The following is a 12,907-nucleotide window of genomic DNA, read 5'->3' on the forward strand; positions in this document are numbered from 1 at the left end:
GCAGAGGACCCCTGAGGAGGGACGTTTATTTCCAATGCCCTGCATGTGACTGGCAGGGCCCCAAGAGGACCAACCCCCGCCTGATCAGAGGCAGCTCTGAGCAGCAGTAAAGGCCACCAGAGTCAAAACTCAGATTGCAGGCCTTCGGGACGGAAGGGACGGGGCTGGCGGGGGCATGGTGGCTTGTGAGGAGAAGGTGGTGATGCCTGGGGCAGGGGGGAAGGGAGTGTCTGCTGTGTGCCTGCTGGGCCGCCTCCTTTGTAGGATCTCTTTTGTTCTATGAGAACCCCGCAAGGTTAGCATCAGTCTCTCCTTTTTCCAGAGAGCATATGAGGGCCCAGTCTCACTAAGAAAACTGCCTCAGGTCACCCACTGAAGGAGGCGCAAGGGCAAGTTTCAAACCTGGTCAGAGCCTCCACAAGGACTGGGGGTGGGGAAAGTGGGTGAAAAGGGAAGGGGAGAAAATGGGTAACAAGCTCCCAGGGAGCCCCGCCCGAGTGTGGCTCCTCACTCGTCCCCCAGGGGATCCCGGCAGAGGATGGTTCTGCGTTTCTCTCAGCTTTTATTTTTTAAACTCACTCATGTCTCCAAATCTATATTTCTTCGATAAGGAGAATCTCTCCATTTATCAGACATAATCCAGTTCACAAAAGGTATAATTGTTTTAGGCCATTTATGCTTAAAGCACAAGAAATTCCAAATGCTAAAACCCTTAACAAATGGACCTCCAGATTTGCAAGGTGGCCCTTCAATTTCACTGTACGCTTTCTGAAAGGATTTGCCACAGACGCCCACTCTGCCCTTCTCGGGCATGTAGAGGTTACCCCACGACAGAGCAGGTGGGGGCGCTGTGGGGTGCGGGGCTCTTGCACAAACAGGCTCACATCCCTCCCAGGGTCACCAGGCAGCTAAAGAGGCCCATGCGTGCATCACTTTGGGCCCCAGGGAGGTGAGTCCGCTGGCCACGCTCCCTCTCACCTGGAAATGGAATATCCCAGCATAACGGGGGCCGAAGCCTTGGTCCTGGGGGACCACTCTGGCCAGCGCTTTCTCATTCAGCGTCAGGGAGGCAATGGCAGCCAACAGCCAGCAGTCGCCTGCAAAATGAAAGCCATGAATCACAGTTTCCATGGCTACTTCACAGGAAATGGGACTACTCTGTGCCAGAAGGAGCTGTGTGGCGTTCCAGATGTGGCCACATCTTTTCTGCATTTAAAAACATGGACAAAATACCAACAAATACCTCTGTCCTCCCTCAGCCTCCCTTCCCGGCTCTTCCCCCGCCTAGTTTATCATAAACAGCTGTCATTGTCTTGGCAACATTATAGGATATGCTTACTTGGGTTACAGACCCACGCTCCATTATGCATCAGCTCTGTGGAATTCCAGCAACTTCCTTCCAGAGGCCCAAGGCAGTGTCAGCGTGGGCCGGGTGAGCTGACATTTCACAGATGCAGCCCAAGCAGGTCTGTGGCACTTGGGGGGCCTCAGAAAGAGGCCCCTGTGGTGACTGGAGAGCACATTTCTGGGACTGAGCCCCCTCCTCAGCCCAGACTCAGTTTAGTTATAGATAACGGTAGCTCCATGGGCATTTGCTTTCAGTTATCTCGCATTTTCAAGATTTGTTGGATAACCTACTGATTTCTCCAGTGTCTTCACGTTAACACACATCTAAAGGAAAACTCAAGAGTGAAGTCAAACACCAAGGAGTATGTTACCTGTGTCATACCAGACTCCCAGATGCATTCGTTTGCTCTCCTTGAGAAGGGAACGAACCCCTGGTACAGCTTAGCAGCCTTTTAGACGTTGCTTATGAAATGTGTGACAGCAGATATCTGCAAGTACCCATCTAACTGACAGGACCAGTTTTATCCCACATCTATTTGTTTTCAGTAGAGAACACCACTGTCGTTGGAACTCGTGACCCCATCATACTCAGTTTGGCTTTCTCGGCGTTCACATCTCTGGAGAGTACCACGTCCCACTGGACTTGGGTCACGTCACTGACCCCTTTCTGGTTGTTGTACACAGGCAAGAAGACTCACAGAGGACCTAGTGTCAGGAAAGCTGCTTGAGAGTCGCTCTGCCTCTGGCTTTCCCTAGGGTGTCGCCAGCAGAGGACAGGCCGCTGGTTTCTAAAGCATCAGCTGGTCTTGGGTAGCCTCAGTTCCAGCCTCGGGGAGATTCCGACAGGAGGGGACACAGGCTGGAGAATTTCAGGACCATTTTTTCAGCAAACTTTACTGAGCACCTCTCGGGTGGCAGTCCCTGCTTTCAGCTCGAGGGTGGCCTGGGCGGGCCAGAGTCCAATGAAGTGACCCCGTGTTGTGGGCTGACCTCCTCCACCCTCTTCTCCAAGTTATAACTTTGCCCAATATACAAAAATATGTTTCTTTTCCTGGCCTGAGAGTGTAACACCTCATGTCTCTTCAGCCAGGAATGCTCTCAACTTTTGAAACGCAAGATTTAGAAACCGATGTCATTTATGCAACTTAAAACAAAGGAAGAAACTCAACAACAAAACAGGATTGCTTTATCTCTGTGGGGCCTCTGCCGATGGGTAAGATTGGCCACCCCAGCTCTGTGCCCAAGACGGGGTATCCCCAAAGGGATGTTGGGGCTACAGGTGGATGGACTGTAGCACGCAAGGGGGTGCTAGAAGGGAGGCATGGGCAATGGTGTTGGTGGTGTTCTAGCTCTTATTTTGGGTGGCCGGCTCACAGCTATCCATTTTATTGTTATTCTTCATGACATTTACATATGTACAGTATTTGGATGCCATAAAAGTGTTACGAAGTAATAGTTATAATCAACTACCAACTAATGTTAAACGTAAGGCTGTAATTCCAAATATGTGTTTATACCAACGTGACAAACCAAAACTGAAAAACAAAGAGCCCATACGACGATTTTCTACTGAATAGTAATGCAGGCATATGGGGGCAGTGGGACGGGAGGCAGAGGAAGAGTAAGGGGGAGAAACGAGAGGGGAGATGTCGGACAGAGCCGGCAGAACCTCCTAGGGAAGGCTTAACCTCAGTAAATGAAGATCAATCCGAATACAATTTTTTTTTGAAAAGTCTAAATTATATCTAGAATGTGTAATTCTATCATCTCTGTATCTCTCCATCTCTCCGTCTCTCAACTATCATCACTCTAGGTTTGGGACATCCCGGTTCTGTGTTTAGGACAGCTCGGTCACCCAGCATGGAGGTTCCAGTGTGGTCCACTTTGACCATGGGTAACCTCAGCCCTAAGAAAGTTGGTGTCTCACAAGCTTGCAGTGGTTTGCTGTCTTTGGCTGATTCTACTGGTATTCTTTTTTAGGTCTCTCCCTCTTTTATTTCATAGACAGAATAAAGTAAATGCAGCCCAATTTAGGACTAAATCATGAAATGCAGGACCCAATTTTGCTGGCTTGGGGGCACTCTCAGGTCATCTGAAGGAAGGAGACTGAGTTGCTCCGGGGGGGGCTCCCCCAAAGTATGAGCCCCTGGGAGGCAGTGTGGCATAATAGTTAAGAGCAATTCAGATCCTGACTCTGCCTATCCATCACTCTCGAGACTTTGGAGCAGTTATTGGCCCCCCTCCACTTTGGTTTCTCATCTGTAAGATCTGGAGGGTGGTTGGGAAGATGAACTGAGGTGATGCGTGCTTAGGAGAGTGACTAGCAGGTGACCGAGTTAATGTATGCGAGTACAAGCTACTGTTGTGGAGCAAGAGAGCCAGACCAGCACTGCTGGGTCTCTCCACTCTCTGCAAACTCCTGGGCTGTGAGCCCAAGATCACAGGCACTTCCACCCCCAGGGGAACAAGAGCATGAGGGGCTCGGAGTCACTGGGCTCCATCCAGGGGGGAGCTGATGGGCAGACTGGGCCGGAGGGTGGGAAGGAGGCAGCAGAGGGTGATAGCAGTGATGTCCCCCCATGTGCCCCATGGGTTTCCAGGGACCCCCATGCTGCTCTTGCTGTGGCAGCAGCTCAGAGGCCCCATCCCGATGGCTCCCATGGGGAGGTCTGCTCAACCCCCTCTCTCCATGCTCTGTCTGCTCACACTTACCAAGCTCCCCCTGGCAGATATCAGTCCTGGTGGCCCCTCCAAGGATGAATTCTGGGTTTTCCACTATTTCCTGGAAGAATGAGAACATTGTTAAAGTGAGGCCGGCCACGTAGCAGTGGGCCAGCCTGATGGAGCGGGCTCAGGGACACTCTCCTTTCTTGGAGCAGAGGGCTTTTTTCCTGTTTGATTTTGTTCCTGTGGAGGGACATGAGGAGGTCAAAGGTGGCTGTCGCTCTGTACCCCACAAACCTGTCTCTGGGCCTGTCTCTGGGAGATCACAGCCCTGGGGGTGGTCCTACCTTCTGGGCAGCCCCTCAGCACCGTCCCCCAGCCAAATAGACTCCCACCTTGCCTGGCTGCAAAGTGGGACCTCAGCCACGCACTGAGGAGTCCCATCACCGCTCAGGCCCAGGGCCAGGAGCCAGGGGCTGTGGGTTCAAATCTCGGCTCCCAACTATGAGCATTGTGCCTCTGTGGGCTTCAAATCCTTCATCATAAAATGAGGTACCACATACACCACAGACTCCTGCCTAGGATGAGACACAAATCCCTACTTGGGCCACTCAGCTTCTTTCTTTTTTAAAATATGCATTTAAGTAAAAATTTTTTGTATATCCATACTATATAGTGAGAGATATGTGCATATAGCTGTCATATAATTTAACCAAAGTGTATTATATTTATTATATATTACACATAATCATACATATTATTGTATATAATATAATCATTAATATATATTAATACATATAATATGGAGGAATATGCATAAAACATTAACAAGAAAGTGTTTGAAAGCAATTATGTAAAAGTCACATATTCCTTCCATTTTTTTGAGGCACCAGGCTCCATTCCTGCACAGACTGCAGAGAAGAACAAGAGAGAAAAAGTCTCTGCCGAGTGACTAGGGGACAGACCATAAACAAGTGAACAGACACAGAAGTTCAGGAGCGGTGCGTGCCAGGACAGAGAGTGACAGCGCGGGACGGGGGCCACGTTAACTGGGCTGCTCAGGGAGGGCCTCTCAGGGGAGCAGGCAGTTGAGCAAGGAGTCATGTGAAGGTCCAGGGAGAGGAAACAGCGAATCATGAGACAGGGAGGAAGTTCTGGCACACAGCAGATGCTCCATCATTCCAACAGGATCTGAAGCAGAAGAGTGAGGGACTTTCCCACCTGGTTCCAGAAACCAGCTGGAGACAGAAGTGCACCACAAACCCAGGCCTGGCACAGGCTCAACCGACATCCTGAATGCCAGCCCCTCCCATCCCTGCCCTCCGCTCCAGGTAGCCTTTGGTGTCTTATTGCCGTTAAATCACCCGCATCTCCAATATGGCAGCAAGGCAGCTGGAGGTGAGGGAGGCGGCTCCTCTGTGCCAGTCTCCTGGCTTGCTGGTGCAGACTCTCTCCCACCATGCTCTCTCTCCTCCTTCACCTCGGCTCCAAAGGCTGTTTGCAGGTGGCTCAGAGCTGGGCCAGTGGGAAGGTGCAAACCAGGAAAGTGTTAGTGGCCCCAGCAGTAGCCCTTGCCCATCAGCAGAGGGAGCCTGGGCGGGTCATCTAACGTTGTCGGGCTTTGTCCCCACCTGTCTCATAAGACGCAGACCACCCTCCTCCAGCTCAGATATTTTGGGGTTCTTGCAGAATGTGCATTGGAGCCCCTGCCCCACAGGGCACCCCGGGAGACCCCACAGCACCCCCTGCGCGGCCCAGCCCCTATCAAGGGAGTTGCTCCAGGGCCCTAACAAGCAATGCTCCCACTGCCCTTGTTACTCATTCCTAACGCAGATATAGAATGACCCCAAAGGCTGGCAGATCCCTGCCCAGTAGGCCATGCTAGATGCCAGTTCCCCTGGAGGGGAGGTGTGGAGGACCCTCCTTCCCACACTGGCTGTCCTCCCCTCCTCCACCTTTTGGCCTGGCACCCCAACAGCACCAACTGCGCCTGCGGCTGTCACCGCCTCCCAGCTCCAGCCTTACAACTGGTTGTTCCTGTCCAGGAGAATTTCATCAAATTGTACCAAACTGTGTACTGATGGAGAAAAACAGAAAAGAAGAAAACTCAGAAATTCTCACCAAGTGAACACAAATTAGCCATCAGGTACAAACTGGTGAAATCCTCAGATGTGTGACTGTCTAGTGATTCTGTGAGTCAGTGCAGATGTGCGCCAGTCACAGGGGGTTGTGTGTATGTGGGCGCTGAAAGGCGGCTGTGCTGTGGGCGAGGGGTAAATCCCCGTGTGCCTTGCAGCAGCGCATGCTGACAGATGTGGGTCCCACCTGTGCCACACATATGTGACTTGTGTAGGCATGTGGTACACATGTGACCATGTGTATGTTCCATATGTGTAGGTTGTGTGTGTACTCTGGGTTCCTCACATTTGTGCCTGAGAGTCCTGCATACATGTGTGGGACCCACAGGTGTGTTTGATCATGTGAAATGCTGTTTGGGGGCTTGAGGACGAGGGTTATCTGAAACTACAGTCCTGTGACAGGAACAAACCTGAAGTGAACCTGGACTGCAACTTGGGGACCTGGGGAGCCCCGGAGGGAGGAGGACCCTGGCACCACTAGGTGGTTTTCCTGAAGGATGGAGGCCTGGGCATCCTGGGATGTTTGTCTCCACGGCCTGTTCTGTTCACCTTGTACATCATCAGGGGCTCAGTTCAGCCAAACACACAGACTTTTAATTAATTAAGTGATTTAAGTAATTAATTTAAAAAGAGAAAAGCTGCATTTCTGACAAAGTTGGAGAGGCTGGGCCCTACGATCGACAGCTGTGTGCTGATCCCCACTGTGTGCCCAGTGCTGGGGAGGCACGTGGAGACACAGGGGTGTCCCAGAGCAGCTGATGGCCTCTGGGGGGCGGTGGACCCACACAGGGAGCTGCAAGCCTGTTGTGCAGGGATCTGGGCCACATGCCAAGGTATGGGCAGGCTGCAGGGGGCTGTCAGCCCACACTGGAGAGGTAGAAAAATCTTGAGGAGGGAGGTGTCCTGGGTTTAGGCTGAGAAGTTGGGGAGGGAATTGTATGGAAGAAAGCAGATGGATGAGGCAGACAGGGAGATGGAGAGAAAAAAGGCCAAAAGGAAGCCCTTGTGAACGGAGGGAATCTGGCTGCAGGCTCAGGGAGGCAGGCCCTCGGCTGGACTGTGCTGTGGCTGTCTCCCATTAGGCTGGGAGACCCCCCACCCAAGACCCGCTCCTCCTCACTCAGACACGCAGCCCTTTCACAAGGCCTGGTGCAGACCACGCCCACCGGGGGTGATCTCACCTTCTCTCCAAGTTGAGCCCGTCACACCTACCCCACCCCAGGCCCCCAGGTCATCTCCCACAGTGCACTCCTTGCCCTGGGCTCCCTGGAGGGCAAGGCTGGCTGCCTGCCACCTCTGATGTCCACTTTTCTGATTGCAGCTGCTCTTGAGCTTCACCCCCTGCCCCCAAGCACAGCTGTGTTTGACAAGAAGGTGGTGCTGCACAGGGCACCCCGCCCCGTGGTCCCGCTGGGCAGCTCAGCACTTGCTGACAGAACGTGCACCACCTAAGTCTGAGCAGAAATGCAAACAGCACCCAAGCCACAGAGGCCTTCTGGAGGGACACTGGCACCTCTTATCATTTCCCTGCTGCCTCCCACCTGCCCCCAAACCAGGGACTTTGGACCTCCATCCTGCACCCCAAGCCCCTTGCTCCTGGTCTCCCAGAAATCTGTAAGATATAGTGCAAAGCCCCCAGCCCCCGTGAGCAGGAAACAGAGGTGTGTTTCTGGGAATGAGGACGGAGGGGGCAATCTCAGGTGCAGACAAAGCAAAGGGCAGAACAGATTCTAAAAATGAAACCACAGGAAGGACAGCAACACAGTAGACCTGAGTTAAGATAAAGAAATGATTGTTCAACCCTCAGCAGAGAGCAGAGGGGCCCGAGTGTATCAGGGACCTTGGTCTGTGGATGGAGGCCTCACTCATCATTTGGGGCAACACTGAGAGGGGATCAAGAGTGAAGACGACCATCTCCTAGAGCTGAGATCTGGGACTCTGGAATCCCTGGGGGATCCTGGTGGGCCCCGTTCCAAGAGGGAGACCTCCGGGAGTGGGAACAAAGACGTTCTCCACCCTGGCCTCTGCGCCTCAAGCTTTCATCTTGGAAAAACTCCAACTTTGGCAAAAAGAAGGTGAGTTGTAGGCTGCAGAATTACACCTTAAGCCTGGGGATGGCAGTGTAGACTGTGAAGGTGGGGCACCCTCCAGGAATGGAGAGATGATGATGTTCTGTTACAATGACAGCAGTAGAAATCACAATGACTGACACTTATTAATTACGGGCCAGGCTTTCTCCTATGGGCTCGACATGTGTTCACACTGTGGTTCCTCACAACAGCCCTGTAAGGGAGGCAGCATTATCCCCCTGTTTTGTGGAAGAGAAAACTGTGTCTCCGTGGTGTGCTGCTCGGATCCCCCATCAGGGAGGAAGGCTTGTTCCCATGTCTGGGAGTGTGAAAGAGCTCCCTCTTCCCAGGTCATGCTTCTAGGGGGTATCCGCATCCAGTGGCTGATCAACAAGGGGTACAGACACAGGTGGGCTGTCACCCCAACGTGGGACGACTCTGAGGGGCCGCCCAGGTCCAGAGCGCCCCTGCACTTGACTGAGGCCTTCATGGGGCCACACCACAACCCAGTGGCCCCTCCCGCCCAGTTCTGCTCCCTTCCCTTCCATGGCGTAGATCCTAAGCACCCCTGATAAACTGATAAACGTCCTGCAGACTACTCTTTGTCTGGGGTCCAGAGAGAAGGTCAGCCAGCTGTACATGCTTTATTCTCAGGGTGGGTGGATGTGCTGTCTCCTGCCTGAAGGAACAGAGGCAGAGGGCGGCAGAGGGCTGGCCCAGGCGGGCTCACAGAATAGCCCGGTGTCTGCTGACACCACATTTGGCTTTCAGGGCAATGAGGGGTGCTGCCTACTCCATCAGGAAGCAATTTATGGGTGAGCGTGGTGGCCAGCGCCCTGGCACCACTCTGTATTAGCTGCATGACGTTAACATCCAGGCTCCAGTTTCTCCATTGGTAGAATGGGGATGATAATAATGCCTAGCTCTTAGGGTTTTAGGGGATTAAGTGAGATAGTCTTGGTCAACAGCAGATGTTGCCCTGGCCATAGTGACTGTTGGCTGTTATCAGGGTTTTGAAGGTGCCGGATGGTGGATGAGGCTGAGGGCACAGTGGGGTATGGGATAAACAAGCGCCTGCCTCACAGGAGACCCTGGCTCTAAGGAGGGACAGGGCAGCTACGCAGATCACCATATTAAAAGGGCTTAAGTGCTGAAATAAAGAACACGGAGTGTGCTCGGGGAATAAAGAAGGTTTCATGGGGGGTCCACAGGGCATGAGTCCAAGTTTCTCAAGCAGAGGGGTTCCCAGACCGTCGGAGTGTGCAGGCAGGAGGGGACGAAGATGCTGCGGAGTCTGACCATGAGGACAGCACGGGGTGCCGGGGCGGCAGGGGGTGCGGGGTAAGGCTGCACACAGGATGGGGCTGCTGGGGAACCCTCTTCATTCCTAGGCAATGCTGAGCCCACCAGGGCACTGAGGAGGGGATGGCGGGACCCCTGGAGGCAGTGGAGGGACAGGACAGGCTAAGACTGGAGGCAGGGAGACAAGTTAGGAGGGAAGGAAGCTACTGGAATTTCTCAGAAGGAAGGCTTAGCCATTCCACAATAACCTTCTCAGACTTAGGAAAATACCAGAGACCCAGAAGCAGCTTACACATGAACCAGGGCAGGATGGTATGTAGGCACGCGTGCACCCGGGCACATGCAGACACACACGCACACAACCACACAGGGCCTACAACAGGAAACAGCAATAGAGAGCTTTCCACTGCAGAAACAACAGCTTCTGTGTACTCTGGGCCTGGCCCCAAAGAGCCCAGAGGTTTTTGTGTTTGTTTGTCTGTTTTTAAATAGAGAAGTTATATATTTAAAACATCGGCATTCTTTTCACGTAGGAGGTAGAGAGCAGGAAGATACAGTGAACTCTGTGCGGCTCATAAGTAAGAAGAGATTCAGAGCTAATGATGACGATGACACCAGTAATAGTAATACAACAATAGCTGTCATTCGCTGATTTCTGTGTGCCAGACATTGCATCTACATTGCTCCTTATTGTTCCACTTTACAGCCGAGGAGACTGAGGCTTGGGGAAGTTAAGTGACATGGCCATAGTCACAGGACAAATTAGCGGCAGGGTGGCAAATTAGCACTCAGAGGCCCACCTTTAGGCCCAGCCCTCTGTACTCTCCATCTTGCCTACAGCAACATGTCCCCACAGGAACCGCTCCCAGGCCAGTTTCCACCCAAAGGGAAAGAGAGCCAGCGGCAGGCAGAGGCGGAGCCCTGACTAACCCAGCATGGCAAATATTGACTCCTTGTCCCAGGCTCCAGCAGGTGCCCCCAGGGACCGTCACCTCCAGACTGCTGGGGTGGGGCGGTGCGGATGCTGGCTCCCCTCCAGGAAGGGAGATGCGTGGTTCAGGGAGAGAACCCCTGCTTCACCTGCATTCTGTCCATCACATCTGTGCTGCACGCATGCTGAGTGAGCATCCACCCACACTGTGCACCCTGGGATCTGGATCAGAAGCCACTAGCACGTTCCATGCATCATCGCAGCGTAAGCCCCTTGGAGAGGATGGGGGACTGTCTCCCACCCGTCTCTGCATGTTTGCCCTTGGGCTCTGGTGGAACGTCCTGCCCAAGACTTGTCCTGGATAAAGCTTTGACTCTTACTCACCACCTACTGACAAGACCCTCTCTGAATTGGGCCGGCCTCGGTGGAAGTCAGAGGACTGGTGGCAGAGTGCAGGCAGACTCCCAAGGCAGCTCCCCAGCGCCAGCTTTCCTTACTAGTCTCCCCCGCCACCGAGCCACACCTCTGCCTGCCACCCCCATCCCTCCTCGCCACACTCACCCCCGGCCGTTTCCACACAAAGGGGATCTGGGGCCTCTCACTGTAGAAGAGAGAGGAGCTGTTGGCTGGGAAGTCTGCATCCTCAAACAGGGTGCCCTTCTGCAGGCTCTCCTGCCTTAGCTGCTCGAAGCTCTGGCCTGAGGAATGAGTGATACGGGCGTCCTTGGGAGTCGGGTGCTCCTGGGGCCCTGGGGCCGGATGGAGGTAAGGCATAGCTGCTCCCTGGCCACCCAGCTGGCTCAGGTTGGCGATGGATGGGAAGAAGTGAGATGTGTGTGCCAGTCAAGAAGGAACCAGCTCAGGGGCACCTGGGCTGAGTGGCCCTTGCTCCCTACCTGTTTGCCTGGGAACCTCCCTGTTAGAATGAAATGGGGCACGCCCTGATGGCAAATTGTAGGGAGAGCCCTGGGCCCTGCCAGGAGCTCCTGCAGACTCAGAGAGAGCTGTGAGGCTGGGCCAATTCCGGGCAGAGGCAGCAGCCTCTGCTTAATGCACTGGGGGAGTCCCAGTGGGAGAGAGAGGATTGCTTTCTGGGGAAAGACAGCACGATAGCAAACTGGTCCAGGAGGTGGCGGCAGCGCTTGTTTTGCTGTGGGGAGAGAGCACTGTGTGATCTTAAATCAGAGAATTGCAGAGTTTTGCATCCAGCTGGAGCTTGGTGACTCTGATCCTTGGCATGAGCGAACACACAGAGAACATTCAATTCTTCTCCAGGGCCCACATGCCTCTCTTCTCCAACATTCCTGACAGCTGGTCTTGGGAAACATTTGCAAAAACAGACATCACATTAATAAAATTTCTTGCCCTGTAAAACTCTGCAAAGAGGGTACCACATTTGAGAAGAAATGAAGTCCAGAAAATGGAAGCATTTTTTAAAACTGACAGCCACTGCGGGAAGCCCCTGGTTTTCTAAGCACTTTATGATGATTTCTTTGTGATTCTCTAACTAGCCAATGTTGGCTTTTGGAGTCAAGGGGTCTTGAGTTAATGGGTGCAGTTAAAAGCTTGTGATGTGAGTTTTTACATGACCTCCCAGTTCCCGGAAAAGTTCACTTAGTTCCACGCACTTTCTGTCCAGTGGATCTCGTGTATTGTTTTACAGAGAATGTGCAGACATCAGAGTCGGAGACATCCGGGTTGAACGCCCAGGTTTGCAGGGGGTGACCCTGGGTGGGGCCCGTCTGAGCCTGTTTTTGCAGTGCAAGTCAGGACAATGGGGCCTCCCAGGCTGCCATGGGGTTCTGGGAAAAACCAGCCTGTAGAGTCTGGCACGTGCAGTCAAGAGCTCCTGAGTCCTCCCATCCCTGTCCTGTCTGTCCCCTGTCCTGTCTGTCCAGTGCCCTTCTGAGGCTCATTTCCTGCCACTTATAAAGGCTCTCTTGTTATGTCTGTCCACACAATAAAGGATTCTGGAATGATTCTCTGCTAGAAATAGTGGAGCTGCCAGCATCCTGTGTCCCACTGCCCCGTCAGAAAGCTATGGAGACAGGTGGGACAATGTGAGGGCCATCCATCTCAGGTGACACTTGGGTCAGGGAAATGCCCACCAGCCCAGATTTCTGTGAATTTCTCCCTCAAACGCTCAAGCAACTGGGAAGTGAAATTCAACATTGTTGAGAGTCGTAAAGGGTTTACTTAATGCTGGACCCTCTCCAAGCTCCAGAAATTACTGTCCTTATTCCGTGCCCATCACAAACACCTCTCCGGACAGGAGTCCTGTCCTTCTACCTTGGTCTCTCCTTTGGACCGGAAGAATCAGTCTTTTTATTTAAAGTCTATTTTGGTCACTAGGTAATCAGAGAACTGCACTGTCATTTGTGACTAAAGCAAAAATGCCTCCAAGTTGGAAATACACTAAAAGTGTTCAGCAATTCTTTAGCCAACTGGCGTGCATC

At 52.9% G+C, this 12,907-nt stretch overlaps 1 protein-coding gene across 1 annotated transcript in view; it reads right to left on the reverse strand.

Annotated features, from left to right (window-relative positions):
- Nucleotides 1-11,304, reverse strand: part of CAPN9 (calpain 9) — a 48,702-nt gene extending 37,398 nt beyond the window's left edge. The window contains exons 1-3 of the mRNA XM_014865707.3: nucleotides 11,013-11,304; nucleotides 4,060-4,129; nucleotides 979-1,097 (exon numbers count right to left, since the gene is read on the reverse strand). Of these exons, the coding sequence (XP_014721193.1) occupies nucleotides 979-1,097; nucleotides 4,060-4,129; nucleotides 11,013-11,225 (402 nt within the window). The 5' untranslated portion in view covers nucleotides 11,226-11,304. The remainder of the gene's footprint in view (nucleotides 1-978; nucleotides 1,098-4,059; nucleotides 4,130-11,012) is intronic.
- Between the last annotated feature and the right edge of the window lie 1,603 nt (nucleotides 11,305-12,907).

The sequence above is a fragment of the Equus asinus genome, chromosome 2 (assembly GCF_041296235.1).
Source record: "Equus asinus isolate D_3611 breed Donkey chromosome 2, EquAss-T2T_v2, whole genome shotgun sequence".
NCBI classification, from domain to species: Eukaryota; Metazoa; Chordata; class Mammalia; order Perissodactyla; family Equidae; genus Equus; species Equus asinus.